General features: G+C 38.3%; 1 protein-coding gene across 1 annotated transcript in view; it reads right to left on the reverse strand.

Annotated features, from left to right (window-relative positions):
* The window catches only part of CFAP92 (cilia and flagella associated protein 92 (putative)), a 1,173,156-nt gene that overhangs the window by 156,855 nt on the left and 998,654 nt on the right, over positions 1–17,647 (reverse strand). The window contains exon 16 of the mRNA XM_044078084.1: positions 6,708–6,934. Within this exon, the coding sequence (XP_043934019.1) occupies positions 6,708–6,934 (227 nt within the window). The remainder of the gene's footprint in view (positions 1–6,707; positions 6,935–17,647) is intronic.

Here is a 17,647-nt window from a genome sequence, read left to right on the forward strand (position 1 = left end):
AACTAAGAGAAGGCACAAGGGATCAACAAATCATCAACAGCCATGGGGCCAGACAGATTAAATGGATATTTTTAGCTAGACTTGTTGATAATATTGCAGGATATTTGTTTTTTTTTTATTTCCGCAGTCTTTAAAAACTTACTATGTCACTGACTTGAGCAGGAATGCCATAGTTGTCTTCATTCCCAAAGGAGTAGATGTCATCTCTCTATTATAATTAGGTAAATGTTTTGAGAGAGTAGTAAAAGTTAATGAAATAAACTACCTGTTGGTATAGACCTTTATCAACATGGATTCACCAAGAATCAGTCTTAACTTACTAGTCTTCGAAACTTCTATCATTATGCCAGGGAGGCACTGCACTAGAGCCTTGCTGTGGATTTGATTTACCTGGACTCCACAAAGGTGTTTGATACAGTTCCCCATTATGGGAGCTTAATCCTCTTGGCTAAGTACCAGGTAAATTGCCACATCAGAAGATGGATAGGTGATTGGCTAAGAAATAGAAAGCACAACATTAAAATTCAGATTATACCAACATTAATGTTGGAGTTCCTCATGAGTCAGTGGAGGGTCTTATCCTATTTACTGTTTTCATGTCTGGATCTCTTCTTTTTAGGAAAACTGGCATTACAAATTTGCCAATGATATGAAAATTGGGACTGTTGTTTTCAGTGTAAATGATCAATATACTAGGCAAAAGTTAATGGGTCAGCTTGACTATCGAGTCCTTGTAATGTGGCCTTTAATGCAGTATTCTAAAAGTTGTTCACGTTGGTAAAAAAAAAAAAAAATAAATAAACAAATAAATATATATATATATTTATATATATATATATATATATATATATATATATATATATAATTTATTTCTCTCTCTTTGCTAACTCTGTCGGAAAGATATGGAACTCACTACCACCTGACCTGACCCTAGAATAATCACTAACCGTATTCAAAAACAAGATTAAATATTACTTTAAATCACACTGGATATGTCCCTATACCAAACCTGACTAAGTGCCCTGTCCATCTCACACGCCTCTCCTCTATAAATGTCCTCTCTTCAGCCACCCCTCTCAATATTATAATGGTAAAAAACACAACTAAAACTACTCAATGTATTCTTAATCCTGAAGGTAATATTCTGTTACTACCTGTTTATACATACTTGCATTGATATGTAAGCCTCAGGCATTATGTGGTGTTGTATTGCTTTGTTCTGTAACCAATGAGTAAATGTAACCTGGGTGGAAATGCCATACACCAATTGTTTTGACAATTGTATTGTGTACATGTACCTTGGAGCTTTTCTCCCCGGGCTTCCTCTGAAAATGGACATTAATCCAGTCGGACCATCCCGGTTAACAAATGTAAAATAAAAAAAAAAAAAATATATATATATATATATATATGTGTGTGTGTGTGTGTGTGTGTGTGCGTGCATGTGTGCGTGCGTGCGTGTGTGTGTGTGTATTTTCCTTATATATGGCATTAATAACAACATCTTAGTAGATGTGGATAATGTTAGAGATTTGAGACTCTTAACTTATAATAACTTTTTTTCCTATCCTCAGCTCTTGTAAGTTGCATGAAAATGTTATTTTCATCTAAAAAAAGAAGTTATGTTCTTACCATAACATTCCATCTGTGTTGTCGATCTTCATTCATTCTTGATGAATGGGACTCGATTCCAATCCTTGGAACTGGCTCAGCGTTATACAGGTTGCACCAGCCATAAAAACTCTTGCGCTAAGACTATACCCACAATGCCCCTCACTCTAGTAACTCAGATCAAGTTTACAGCCAAGTACAGAAAGATAACAGAAGCCATGTCTAAGGTGAAACCTAAAAGCTCCCAGAACAAGTGTCCAAACCTCCAGAAGTCCATAGGAGGGAGCAGGACTGTGGGATGCCAAGAATGAATGAAGATCATCAACACAGAAGGAATGCTATCTTAAGAACAAAACTTATTTATCTGATTTTGTCAATCTTCCTTCATTCTTGATGAATGGGACAGAGTCCACAGCTCATTTAGGTCCTGGGTGGCCCTATGGAAGGATATTCCTGAACACCATATAACCGAAAGATGCTCTTCCCCTGGAGACCATATCCAATTTGTAATGAGTGATAAAGGTATGGGGGGTAGCCCATGTTGTGGCTGCACATATTTCTTCCATGGATGGCTTGGAATGGGAAACAGCTGAAGTGGATATAGATCTGGTGGAATGCAGTTTAACAGGTGCAGGCAACTTGCAGGCAACGAACCAAGCAATTCTGAAGTTCAACAATGATGTTTAATAAAACAAGCAGAGCTTTCAGGTTAAAAACCGTTCATCAGTGAATAAAAACTTAACATACATTTACCATTTATATATTAATCAGACACAGCCAACAATTGAATAATTAGTACTTAATCTAAAACAATTAATGTTTAAAAATACAGGTACGTGTTTACAGGCACATTTGTTTTTGTCTCAAAATTGTCAAACCTGACTAAGTGCCCTGTCCATCTCACACGCAAGTATGTATAAACAGGTAGTAACAGAATATTACCTTCAGGATTAAGAATACATTGAGTAGTTTAATTTAAAGACACTATCTGGTTCAAACATGGGGACATATCTGCACATAGGGGCTATAATGTGGAGTGCCCAGAAAAGGAAATAGAACACGTGTTAAGATCTAGAGAGAATACTACTAAATCGTATTTTGGTAGAAACTATATTGTGAATGTGCTAGATGAACATGCTGTATGTACAGATATAAATAATGTTTTATAACAACTTTTAATAGGGCTACACCTGAAATAAACTTAATAATAATAATTGGTGTATTTTAAGATCATTACCTGAGTTAAGCACAGTAATTGATACTACACCTAGATTTTCATATAGAAATGGTTCAAGTTTAAAACAGAAACTATGCTATACAGATATGTGCACTACTATTAATAGAAATTTAATGACTAAAAAGGGAACTATTCCCTGTTACAACTGCTGCTTCTGTGATTCTATAAATAAGGTTATTACTTTTACACATACATTAACAAGAAAGAGGTATACTTTCCATTATTCTGCAACATGTATTACTACCAATATAATCTATTTAGCTACTTGTAATATGTCCATCATTTTATGTAGGAAAATCAACAAGAAAATTTCAGGGGAGAATAATTGAACACCGTTCAGAAATTAGAAGAAATGTTGATACAAATTCCTTGGCAAAACATATTAATGAATATGGAAATTAATACAAGCTTGAATTTAGAGTTATAGATAGGGTATATAAAGACCTGAGAAGGGGTGACATAAATAATAAATTGGAAATCAAAGAGTATGAATGGATTGTGCACCTATGTGCGGATACGTCCCCAGGTTTGAACCAGACAGTGTCTTTAAAACCAATTTTGAGATACAAACAAATGTGCCTGTAAACTGGTACCTGTATTTTTAAACGTTAATTGTTTTAGATTAAGTACTAATTATTTAATTGTTGGCTGTGCGTGATTAATATATAAATGGTAAATGTATGTTAAGTTTTTATTCACTGATGAAGGGTTTTTAACCTGAAAGCTCTGCTTGTTTTATTAAACATCACTGTTGAACTTCAGTGTTGCTTAGTTCATTTTATCTTGGAACATCTAGTAAATACAAGCAATATTCACCTTTATTTGAAAAATTGGGAAAGAAGATGGGCAAATCAATAATCTGATTAATATTAGATTCTGAGACCACCTTAGGTAGAGAAGAAGGGTTGGTTCTCAGTGAAATCCTATCCATATGAAAAATCAGATAAGGATGCTTCACACATAATCCCTGCAATTCAGAAACTCTCCTGGCAGAAGTGGCTGCCACCAGAAAAAGAGTTTTCTAAGACAGGAACTTCAGATCGCAAGTAGGTGCTGGTTCAAAGGGCTGGAGAACTAAAGATTGTAGTACGATGGTCAAATCCCATGGAGTTACAAGATCCTTAAATGGGGGGTTTAGACATAAGGCGCCTTTATGAAAAATGTTCCATAAACAGTTGGAAATTAAGGTATGATCATCAAACTCATTCTGGAAATTGGAAATGGCTGCTAATTGGACCTTGATGGTGGAAGAGGAAACTCCTTGAATAAAAAGTGAAGCCAGAACTTCCAAGACCTTGTCAACAGGTGCTGAAAAGGGATCTAAACTATTTGTATGTGCCCAAACTGAAAATCTCTTCCATTTGCTAAGATAGAGTTTCCTGGTGGACGGTTTATGAGAAGCCAGAAGGATTTTTTTGTACTGAGGAGGGTAATCTGTTCTGCCTGGCAAATAATGGAATTGGAGATACCAAGCTGTCAGCTTGAGACTGTGAAGGTTGGGATGCACCAGTACCTGCAGGTAAGACAGCAGGTCTGGAATTGGGTCCAGAATCCAAGGATGATGACTCAGGCGAGGCCAAAGGAAGGGGAACCAGAAATGACTTGGCCAATAGGGTGCAATGAGGATCACTCTGCATCTCAACCTTTGGGCTTTCTTCAAGAACAGGGGAATGAGAGGGAATGGAGGAAGGGCATAAAGTAGTCCCAGGGGTCAATCGAGTAGGAGCGCATCTCTTGGGGACTCCCCCTGTGGGGGAATTAGGGCAATATAGCTGCTGCATTTGTTGTTTATTGGGGAGGCAAAGAGATCACAGCAAGGCTGACTCCAGTGATGAAAAATGTCATTGTTATCTTGGGATTGAGAGACCACTCGTGAGGCAGGAGGATGCATTTGCTCAGTTTGTCCTCTATAACGTTGGAGCTTCCCAAACAACACAGAGATTAATTTGTTGACCTGAAACTGATGAACTTCATACTACAGGCAATCTTCTAGCCTGGTATGGAAAGTTTGTAGCAATTGAAGCTGTTTTCTGAACTATATTTGCATAGGTTATAGTGTTAGCAGATCACAAACAGCCCTTACTTCATGCACTTCAGAGGAATACTTCACAATTTTTAACCTCTGACTTTGATTGCATAATATTCAATTTACCTTCCAAATTAGAGGGATCCAAACTGCACTAGCTTCATTTTCATCCATCAATGTCAGCCATACATCTTAACTGTCCCTGGTTTTCAGGGATATCCTTGATTTTGATTCACATTTTAGCTCTGTCCTTCGTAATCATACCTAAAACTAATGACCTTTGGAGAAAAAGTGGTGAATTACACTTGACAGTGATTAGATTTACATTCTTTTGCTTCAGAAAATGTATATTAATTTACATTCTCTTATTATGTCAATGCCTCTAGTTAATAGTAATAATATTTTAAAAGTATTCCCGATTGTCCCTGATTATTGCTGGATTTGACCCTAATTCTGTTGAGATTTATCCCTGACTAGTTGAGAGCTATTGTCAACCACCATCTTTTAAAACAGTTAATATAATATAATCTGTGTCAGCAACATTTGACTCCAACTCCATTTCTTCCAAATGTGCACTGTAACTACCTTACAAACTGCCACAGTAACAGAAAAGAGCAAAGGAAGTCCCCCGATGCCCAGGTGAAATTTCCATCAGTGGTATAAATGCTACATCAAGTCTGCCCAGAAAAAGGCTACTGGTCTAGCAGGACTAACCCAATCAAAGGATAATTAAATAATAACAGTTCAGACATTTTGGCTCTATAAAGTTATTACTATTGCTACTTATGTTAATTTCATGTATTTTTGTTTGCTAGGCACGACACCAAGAGAGCTGATAATGTTCTTTGCATTTACATATATATTACAAAACATTTTATGGACATAAAATTTCAAAATGTTTTTGTTACTATTTGATCATTCTTACTGTTCTATTATTTTTGCAACATGATGTAAATACTGTCCTCTGTAATGGAAACCCTATTATACATCTCATCTTGTTTTCCAAGGTTTGATGAACTTATGTATCTTTTGGCAAATGGGTAGTGGGTAGACTGCTGCTCTGTAATTTCACTACGTTTTGCTTTGCTGGAGCTAGTATGATTACAGACTTTGAGACTGTTATGAGTGAAGGGGAAAGGTAAGTTATTCTCTATATGTTCTTCTTCTTTCGGATTTCCCGGTTAGGGGTCGCCACAGTAAAGTTTTACTGTGTCGAGTTGCCAGCCCTGCGCCCAACCTTCCACGGAAGGCACACACACACACACACACACACACACACACACACACACACACACACACACACACACACACACACACACACACACACACACACACACACACACACACACACTCACACCTAGGGCTAATTTAGAGTGTCCAATCCACCTACAGCATGTCTTTGGGATGTGGGAGGAAACCAGAGCACCCAGAGGAAACCCACGCGACCACAGGGAGGACATACAGACTCCACACAGAAGGCACCCCAGCCGAGGATCGAACCAGAGAACCTCTTGTTGTAAGGCGACAACGCTAACCGCTGCACCACCATGGCTGCCCAAGTTATCCTCTATATAAAGTATTTATTTATTCTGTGTCTATGTGATATTGTAGTTATTGTATTTAGAGTCTGAGGATTTGTGGCTGAAGCCTGCCACTTTGGGAGGTTCAAGGGTACAATTCCCCTATAGAAATGATTTATATATGAAATGTTTTTCATTTCTTTTAATGGATTCTGTGAATGTGATGTCAACAAAGTGTGTTTCATACATTTTAAATATAATTTACTAGTCTTGATGAAAGAAGATGCCTTGCACATGCTACATGTCTTATTACCTTCAGGACCATGCCTTGCTTTCGAAGGGAGTATTTCATAGGTACATCTTTCAGAAGTCCAGTTAGTTTATCTGTCTGAGTGCTAGCAACTGGCCCTTCTCCTTGTAGTTCAGACTGTACACCTCGTCTGTAAAATTTCATTCTGGTATCATCCACAATGACCTTGCTGCGCCACTTCAGGTAATAGTTGTGTGCAACATCAAGCTGCTCATCTTCAAGGGTTTTGCCTAAAATAAAATATTTTGGTTGATTAATTCAGCCTTACTCCTTATGCATTTAAAGTTAAACTGACAGAATGGCTAACCTGAAAATTTTACATAAACAAAATGATATTGAGTGACTAGATTTATAGTGGTTCATCACAATGTATTCTGACTCCATAATAAACAGGTGTACTGTTAGCTATAATTTCTAAAGAAATAGTAAATGTTAAAATGTTATTATTTAACAGTAACAGGCCACAGAATATGAATTAGACTCAGTTTGGAATACAAAGCTACATGTTTGCCATCTGTACAAGATTTTGCACTGTAAGAATCTCAAAACCAGTTGTATATGGCTGTCCAAGTTTGCAGATGACTGCAAGCTGGGTGCTGTCATGAATTCCCCTAGTGATGTGGACCTTCTCCAAGAGAGTCCCACCCAAACAAAAGACTGGTGCCAGAAACATGGCCTCAGGCAACTGAATGCCAAAAAATATCATCATCCCCTTTGGGGTGAGTGACATCCCCACAAATTATGACACTGATAATAAGGTCCTATGCATGCAATCAGCCAGGTTGATAGCAAACTGATTTTTGACCACCATATTGCCTCTGTTGTATGGAAAGCTTTCTACATGGCCCATCTCATTAGTAAGGGTATCTCATCCAGGGACAAGGTGGTCATAACATCCCTGTAGTCTTCCCTTATAACACCCATTATTGACTACAATGCCCCTTTCAGCATGTACCTCACAAAGCATGTGCAGCAGCTGGAGAGACCACAGACGTTCCTCACCAGAAGAATCCAGGGCCTCAAACATTTACCCTACACAGATAGGCTATAGACCCTGTCCCTCTACTCAGTTTCCTACAGACTCCTCAGAGGTGACCTCTGTCTGGCATACAAAGCAATTTCAGACCACGCCCTGATGGGACTGCTGCATATCCGCAAGTCAAGCTCCACTCGAGTAACCCGCACGTGTAACCTCAACCTGGTCTGTGACATCAACGGGACTTGTTGGTGGGACAGATTTGTGTCCCAGAGACTTCCCTTTTTGTGGAATAGACTCCCTCTCCATGTCAAGCAGAGTACCTCATTAACCCTTTTTAAGCACAACCTGGATAACTAGATGGGGAACAGAAAATACACCCCTGGGATTCCACCTGTGTCCCTGTTGGACAGTGGCATAGAGTGCTGACTTGTTGGAACATAAGCTAAATTCTTGGCTAGACTTGTAAGGGCTTCAGGGCCAGTAGCATTGAGAAAATCAGGGAATCTCTGAGCATTTGTGTTTTGGCATGAGTAGTTCGTCCAGTCTATGATTGGATAGTTAAAGTTGCCCACGATCAGGGTAAAGGGTTGAAGCTTGATAGATTCGAAGAGATCCAGATACAAAAATCAGAAATATTAATGCATACAGCACACTATTTTTTTTGGTGGGGGGGGGGCTTACATACTTGCAATACACCTACATTTCATTCTTGATCTCCCTACTTGCAGTACACCTACATCTCATTCTTATCCCATCTGACATCACTCAGTACAGGTCTGACCTACCTGAATGGCTAATTATGCTATATTGTTGCAGCATGTACACCAGGGTCAACAAAGCTGTTCAGTGGACAAATGGGGTCCTATGCATGGTAATGAATCAGTCCCTCCCCGCCAACCATACCGATAACCCATTACCATTGTTCAAACCTGTCATTGCACATACTATTTTCTTCTTTACTTTACAATTATGAGAGAGATTTGGATTTCATTTAAAACTTTTATTTCAAATTTTACAGAAAAAAAATGAGAGCTATTTCCTAAACAAAACAAAACACTCTCACATTGAAAACAGACTTATCATGAGAAACCGTAAATTTCTTTTCTCTTGAAACTCACATTTAATGAAAATGCATCTGGCAACCCATTAAACTACAAGAGGGGTGTTGGGATTCATTCTCAAACAGACACTAATTATTACTTCACTGTATGCTGTGTGAAGGGTACAGGAATTCAAAAGACAAATGTGTAACGCATTTGCTAACAGTCTGGGATACCCCACTGGACAAAAGTGCCCTTTTTCAGGATCAGCCCATGATTACTGATTGGTGAAGTAACTTGGCAGAGTCACATAGAAGACAAATGAAGACTGAGAGAATCAAACCATGTACTACAGGAAGCAGCTCTTTAAGAGCTCACAGCCGTACTCAATTGCAAGACAAGGTGATGTAGCCCAAACATTCTGCACCTGTGTGTGTCTGCAAAAAAAAAAGCTAAATTAAAAATGTTTTCCTAGTTATAGTATTAACATTAAACTGACAGACTTCATGCTGTACAATTTCTTCACAGTTAAGTAATAAAGATACTGTCAACATTCAACAGAACAAGAAAGCCAAGGATCACTTTCAAAGAACGTGGCTCATATGATGATGCTCCTATTTATTAAAATCAGTTTCCTTCCTTTACACCATCAGCACTCTGGGTCATAGGTAGTTACTAGGCTTGCAGTCCAGGAGACCACTGAAGAGCCTAGCGCAAATTTTCCCTTGCCTCAAAGTACTGTTTGGTTAAGTGACTTGCTCAAGAGCAGGCCATAAATATGAGATAAATTCAGAGACATTCTGCAAAACTGGAAATAGATAAGAGCAAACTAGCCTAAATCACTTAAAAAAGTTAACAGATTAACAGATTAACATGTTTTGCATCAACATGTATTTTATTTATTTTTTTATTTATCTTTGTTAACCAGATTAGTCTCACTAGGCTAGTGGCCTCTTTTCAGGGGAGACCTGAGGTGGTATTTATACTGCTAGGGGAAATTTAGCCAGTGCATAAGAGAATTTCAAGTGTATAGGGTAGTGAATATTGATGCTTTTTATCAAGCTGTAACAAACTTTAAAGAATTAGTAACTAAAGTGAAACAACTAAAAATCCAAACCAAACGAAAAACCAACAAAGAAGGATCCACCAAAAGTAGTTTATTAAAAGTTCTCTGACGTCTTGGCCACAGCCTTCAAGAAGTACAAGTAACACACATATACTAACCATATATATACAAAAAGACTTGATCAACAAGCTTAATTAAACAATTTAATTAAATTGCATAATTATATTCAATTTAGCAGCAACTTCCAGTTAAAATCTTCATTCAAACCAAATGGGTGTAGTGTTTTAAATTTTAAAATATACACAGCTTCCTTATGTTGCAAGCGCTGTTTAATATTGTCACTTGCATTATTATGATGTTTAATTTGTTCTAAAACACATCCCTTCAACCCCTTGCTGTCACTGTTATGGAAATTTAAAAAGTGTATGGCAACAGGACTTTCTTCTTTCTTATTTTTTATGTCATTGGCATGTTCTAAAAGTCTTACTTACTAAAGGCCTGGATTGTTATTAAATTGTTCAAAATAAGATTTGTGGCATCTTTTCACTGGCTTAGTAGTTTGTTGTGTTATTTGCTGCTTCGTGGTTTGTTACATAAGAGAATGTCCCCTACTTTTTCAATAAGTGCTGTGGGACCTTTTACATCTGCCTGAGCTACCACAAATTTAAGCAGATGGGTCCCAGTTTAACATCTAATCCAAAGGACTACACACTTAGCAGTCCACCATTTGCTGCAATGCAATGTGTTCAATTGATCTACTTGGTGTGGGAATAGAACTTGCACCAAAAGTGAGTGTACTACCTGTGGCACAACTGACCTTGACTTCTTCTTCTGGCTTTTCCCAGTTAGGGGTCACCACAGCAGATATCTGTCTGCTCATGATTGGCAGTGGTGTTTTACAGTGTCGAGTTGCCAGCCCGGCACCCAACCTTCCACAGAAGGCACACACACACGCACACACTCCCACCTAGGGCCAATTTAGAGTGTCCAATCCACCTACAGCATGTCTTTGGGATGTGGGAGGAAACCGGAGCACCCGGAGGAAACCCACGTGACCACAGGGAGGACATGCAGTCTCCGCACAGAAGGCACCCTAGCCTAGGATCAAACCAGAAAGCCTCTTGCTGTGAGGTGGCAACGTTAACTGCTGCACCACCGTGGCCGCCTCACAACGATTTACAAAAAAAAATAACAGTAATAATAATAAAATAAAAATATGTTAATAACAATAAAGGAGGCTTAGCAGTTGTCTGAAATCTAAAATCTCCCAAGCCTTCCAGATGTACATTATGAGCTGATGCTGGGGCTCAGTCTGCAAGCGGTTATTCAACTCTCCTGATTTGGATGTACAATCCTGATGCTGAAGTCTTGTGCTGATGCTGTGGCTGTCTTGTATGTTCAGGGGCTGTTCATTTCCCTTAAAGCAAAAGAGAATTTTTTTCAAAATTTTTTTAAGCCAGGCTGGGAACCCACTAGCCAGCACTAGGCAGCTGTGTCGCTCACCTAGTGCTAGATCTGGCTCTGCTCAGAGGGTGCCACATATATGGTTCCAAATTCTTCACTATGTGGAGCTATAAAGCTTCCCTCTAGGTTTTTTCTTTTAAAAGTGTCACCATTCACAGCTACTTCAGTGTTACAGATATTTTATTGTATCTTGAAATAGAATATTATATATTTGTTTGATCTAGATGTACTTTACAGTACAAATAAGATGAAAAATATTTTGATCTGCTTAGTGTGAACTACAATTGAAATATTACAGACCAAATCAGTCATCATTTTCTAAGTTTTAGATAACATATTTTGCTAGAGTGCAGGTGTGTGAAACATATTAAAGTTTCTATGAGTATACTCACCATAGAATAGATGATTAATACAGGATCATTGCTGTAGAAACTGCAAGTATATTTGGTGTGATGATTTAAGCAGTTCAACATCCCTATGGACATAAGCCTCTGAAGTTTTGACCAATGAGTAATAGAGGAGCCCAGTTAAAAAAGACAGTGCGCCTCTGGTCTCATTTTTTTAAGGAAAGAGCTAAATACAGAAAACTGTACTTATAGATGTTCTTGCTCAATTTCTGAGAGAAGTTGTTGGATACAATCACCTGCATTAGAAGCTGAAGTTAAGTGCAAACTTGCAGTACTGTATTTTAGTCTTCTAAGTGCAAACTTGCAGTTTTAAAAGTACTGTATTTTATTTTTTTCTGTTACCTAATTGTTTCACTGAATAGTGTGCTGTGTGTCTCTCTGCTGTAAGAGGGGGTGGTGGTCTTCTCACTTCTTTGTTATCTGTCAGTGTTGTTCTTGTTTTATTGGAGCTTTTCTCCCCGGGCCTATGCTGAAAATGGGCTCACACCCAGACGGACTATCCAGGTCAACAAATGTAAAATAAAATAAAAAAATAAATAAATACAGATGTACAATGTTCACTCTGAGAATGACTGCTATGGGAACTGCAACTATGGAAGAGCACAAAGCAGTATACCTTCACCTCAAAGAAATGGTCAATATTATGCCCTTCAGGAATGCCAGAACCGATCCCAGACTATCTCTAGACTGAGTATCCAGTTTGTCAGTGAGTATGTAGACAGAGACCTACATGAAACCTTGGAGATATTCTAGGCAGAAACATTTCTGAAAAAGATATGGCTGTAGCTGCTGGCCTAGGAGACTGGGTCATAACCAGCTTAGTTAAAATGTTGTTGTATTTGTCCTAAGGCAAAGCAATAATACAGTTAGCTAGACAATTGGAAAGGGCCTGTTTAGTGATTGTGCAATCCTGTTTTTAGTTTATGAAAGACAAAAAAAACAGCTGCTCATATTTTATCATACCCCCCCCCCCCACTTTTTATTATAGTATTTGAATTGTCTTTCAACACTTACAGCATATATAATCCTTTCTTCTTTGTGTAAGATGTGGCTTGATGGATTACCTTAAGAAAATTCAGAGGCTGTCACTGATGTAAAAAAAGGGATGGTTCTCAGTGAAACTTTGTCCTTGAAGAATACTGTGTAGAGGTATTAACAAAATAAGGATCAAGTACAAAAATCTTTTTGCCAGAGGTAGTTGCTGCTAAGAATAGTCTTCCAAAACAGGTACTTAACAATTTCTGAGGGAAAGGATTGTGCCTGAAAAGGCTCTCCGGACCATTCCATCTACCAGTTACCAAATAGTAAGTGAGTAAGCAAATACATAAATAAATAAATAAATAAATAAATAAATAAATAAATAAATAAATAAATAAATAAATAGATAAATAAATAAATGAATGAATGAATGAATCAAAGAGAAATGCCAGGTATTTCAGCCATGGACTCTCTGGACCAATCCATCTACCCAGTTATCAAATAGTAAGTAAGCAAGCAAAATACATACATGCATACATAAATAAATAAAGAAATGAATCAATGAAAAGTACCAGTTTTTCAGTCATAATGTTAAAGTCCAAGATTGGTAGACAGGATATCTTGGATGCCTTAAAGAAATACCTCCTTCAGCAACTGTTTCACTGTAATATAAGAGGCAATGCAAGGAAATATGCCCATACAAACAATAATGGCTTACAAATGCACTTTCACTGAAAGGTAGTCTAAAGTAGAATTAAAAAAATGCATTAAGATAAAAAAAATGCATTAAGATATTGTGTGACATTAGGAACTAAGCTGGATGCTACATACAAACTGCTCCATTAAGACAACTTGGATTTTCTAGGTGTAAACTGGTTAGCTTTTCCAAATGGGTAACATGTCCTGGGAAAATTGATGACTGTTAGTAAGCCATCCAGTATCATCAGCGTTGCCTGGTTGATAAATTTGGGATGGAATACAGCCCTGTTCTGTTACTGATTTAGGAGGCCATTTTGAAGAGGCATAGTTAGAAAATGAGTTACTGGCATATTTGTGAGAAGGGTGACTATAGAGGAGAATTGGAACCCTGTATGCATTCTCTTTTTTACTTTTAACAGCATCTCTTAATTAGCGAAGTTGGAGGAAATGCATACAGAATTTCTTGAGCTGAAACTATATATAATCCATGCCTTCAGCTTACGGAATGCTCAGCAATACACAAGAAGTTGAATTTTTAGGGGAGTCACAAAAAAAGATCCACCTTTGGAAGACCCCATATTTTAGTGGGTGTAAGAAGTGTCTGTTTGTACAGTTAACACTCATAGAAGATGAAGATGTTCCTGTTTAGGATATCTGCTACAGCATTTTTCTGCCTCAAAATGCAAATGATCTGAAACAGACAAGTCAATCTGAACAGTCTTTTTTGAGATTATCACTGTTGCCCTGCATAGGAGGTAGGAATAGTCTCCATCTTATATGATGATTTATTACATCACCTTGGTATTGCATGTCACAATCTACAGAACTTCATGTTTCAGCTCTCGCCTGAAATCAGATACTAGATGGCCTATCATCATCTCTTTCTAGCTGATGAGTTCCTGTCTTCGGGACAGAGAACAAAGGCAGGGAGCCCTCAGGTCTTGGACGTGAGCTCCTCAAGCAAAGCTGAAAACATTTGCTATCAGTATCTGAGCTAGAAAAATATGGAACAAAATGAAGGTCTACGAAATCTGAAAATGCTCCTAGAAAACAAACTCTTTATTTAAAAACATGGATCAGGGTAATGATATATTTTAGGGTATGAGTGTTCTAATACCATAACTTCCTGTGGTAATGATGCATTTGCCTCACATGAGAGAAGTTTATTGGGAACCATAAGAATTAAAGAGAATGTAAGTCCTAGTGCTATGACAAATGTTACTACAGAAAAGAAGACCTTTTCTTGGTTAAATGAAGAAAGAAGTATGTTATCTATTGTACACACTATTCCGAGGGAGAGAAAAATCATGATACTGCAGTATTAAGGATTGTTCCTGAAAATCTCTTGGTGTGGGAAGGAGGATGATCTGATGTTGCCTTACTACAAATGATTACCAGATGTGAAAGTATCGCAGTTTTTGCAAAACAGCATCATTCATAGGTTCATAGGTTCATAGGTGTGTACTAGACTAATGCCCATAGAAGTGCCCTGGTGTTGTGCCACCCAACATTAGTTCCCAGTGCCTCTAGCAAGGAGAGCCACTGGAGTAATCCCCGGAGTGAACTTTCTATTACCCATCCACTCATCAAGATTTCTTTTGAAGACGGTCAGCAAGGAGCTCTGCTTGACATGTATGGGAAGTCTATTCCAGAGCATGGGCAGTCTCTTGATGAGGAACCTGTCCCTTCAGCATGTTCTGTTGATTGTAGTAATGAGGCTGAGGTCTAGGGAGCGTGTGGTGTAGAGGGATTGGGATTTCTTTAGATGTAGTATTTCTAACAGAACTGGGTCAGACATGGCTTTGTAAGTCAAGCAGAGATCGCCTCTAAGTAGGTGATATGAGACAGAGAATAGCTGGATTCTTTTGAGTCTGTCCATGTAGGACATGTGTTTAATGCCTAGGATCCTCTTCATGAGGTACTTCTGTGGCCTCTCCAGCTGTTACAGGTGTCTAGTGAGGTACATGCCAAATGGGGCATTATACTCGATGATTGATCTAATGAAGGAAGAGTAGAGAGAGATGATGACCTCTTTCTTCCTGGATGCAAAACCCTTGGTAATGAGATGTGCCACATAGAAGGACTTTCTGACCACAGTGGCAATGTAGTGGTCGAAGGAGAGGTTGCTGTCAACCTACGTCCCCAGATATCTTATAACACCTTCAGTGTTCAGTGGGCTCCCATCGATGGGTTCTGTAATGATTCTGGCTGGATAACACAGTCATCCACATATGCCCACAATCATCCACATATGCCTAATATAGATCTCCACTAATATGAGATGAACACTAGAATTAAAAAAGTTGAAAAACACCTAGGGGCAGTTGGAAGAATAAATATAAAGGAAGTAAAGCGAAAGTAGGATTGTGATACAAAGGTAGACATCCTGCATACTCATATTTAGTAGAAAGGCATTCCTTATCATAAATGAAGTAAAGTTGGTAATATCAACACCTTGAACTTTGTTTGTCTTTAGCTTTGTGGGATCTATAAGTATCAAGCAATTGTTTTAAAACAAGCAAACCTTGCAACCATAGTCAGTTGAGTTCATCTACATAGTTTCAGAAGTCTATGTACCAGACTATATGCTCTAGTGGACTATTCCAAGCTTAGTCAATTTCTCTTGGTGAGAATCAAGCTCTGTACTTTTTGTTTGTGAGGTAAACACCTTAACCATTTGGTAGGAAAATGTATAACTGCAATGCAATATGTAGGCTTAGTGTATTAAAATGTACAACTGCAATATGCAGGTTTAGTGTATTAAGGGTTAAAATGAGTTAATACATTTATTCTGCTTATTCTGTGTGAAAATATGCAGCTGCTAGAAGCTCTGAAAGGAGAACAATGGATGCCTGTAAATCCACCATGGTCAGCAGAAAGTGTATTGAGGTCAGGACTGTACCTTGAATGTATCATATCAGAACTAGAGAATGAATTGTGAGAAACTAAGGGAAGCTGAAACAAACTCAAGGCCAGGTTGTTTTTCTCAAAAAAAAACATGTTTTTGCAAGACAGCAATTATTTGACCATGTCAGCAGCAAATCTAATAATAGCATCTTTCTGTGAACTTGTAGAAAACTGTATAAAAACTGTAGGCTGAACTATGGAAAATCAGACAAACCTTGTATCTGCATGCTTTGTCTCCTTGCTGCAAGTAATAAAGGGTGCCTTGCTTGAACCTAACGTGCATTGATCTTTGTGTTTTCCTTTACAGATTGGTCCTTCGGACCGGAATCCCTCTCTTCACCTCGGATCAGGTGGCTGAAACCGTACGGAGAAGAAACCAAATCGGTTCTTCTTATATGTAAAGTCCTCCGACTGAATTGTCATCAAAAGAGGCCAGTCACTTTCTGATCTCTGACTGAAGGACGGGTTTTCTGCAAATCAGTGATCGATCATGTGGGCTCAGGTAAGGTGAATCTACTTTTTTTCTGTTTTAGGATCAGGGACTAGATGTGTATTGTTTTTTGTCAGATTGTATTTTTCTTACAGTCAGGGATAAAAAAGGTAGTCTTGTCATAGATCAGGAGAAACAGAATAAGAAGACTTTAGGTAGTCATTCTGAAGAGACTATAACAAAATCCGTGGTACACGTTAAAACTAGAGAATCAAGGTGAAGTTACGTAACAATCAAAAGTAAGGGAAAATGGGTAATAACTGTGCAAAAATACCCAGAGACCCATCGTTAACGGAAGATGCAAAATATATGCAGTCACAGCGCGCAGACAATGTCAGATACTTTATAAAAAAAATGGGTTATTAAATACGAATTTGACGGAAAATTGGAAAAATCCTCACTCATCAAACTTATTAAACAACTTAAAACTGATTCTAAAGGTCAGGTAAAAAAAGCAACGACAGTTAGGAATTCCCCAGGCACACAGGTGGCTGGAGGAAGTAAACCGTAGGGACCAAAAGAACAAGGATTCAAAAACAATGTTTTTAGATAGGGAGGATAACAACCTAGTAATAGCAACAGCACCTCCGCCCCCCCCTCCCTTACCAGAATATGGAGCGAGTAGACAGGTAGATCCACCTCTGCTATATCCTGTGGTCACTGAGGATAGGGACGCTATAAAACTAGTTAAAATAAGGGATCCCATTGAAACTAGGTCCCGAACAAAAGCAGGTAATCGAGAGTCATGGCAGAAATTTAAAGACACACAACCTGCGGGAGAAGAAGAAGAGGAAATATGTCCACTCATAGAAGTACCGAACCCCCAGGCTGGGCAGGATAATCAGGATTCAACCATCTTAGTATACAGACCCTGGACTCCAGAAGATGTCCGGAAAGCTACAGAAGGGATTCT

This window comes from Protopterus annectens, chromosome 7.part0 (assembly GCF_019279795.1).
Source record: "Protopterus annectens isolate FY-2018-M chromosome 7.part0, PAN1.0, whole genome shotgun sequence".
NCBI lineage: Eukaryota > Metazoa > Chordata > Ceratodontiformes > Protopteridae > Protopterus > Protopterus annectens.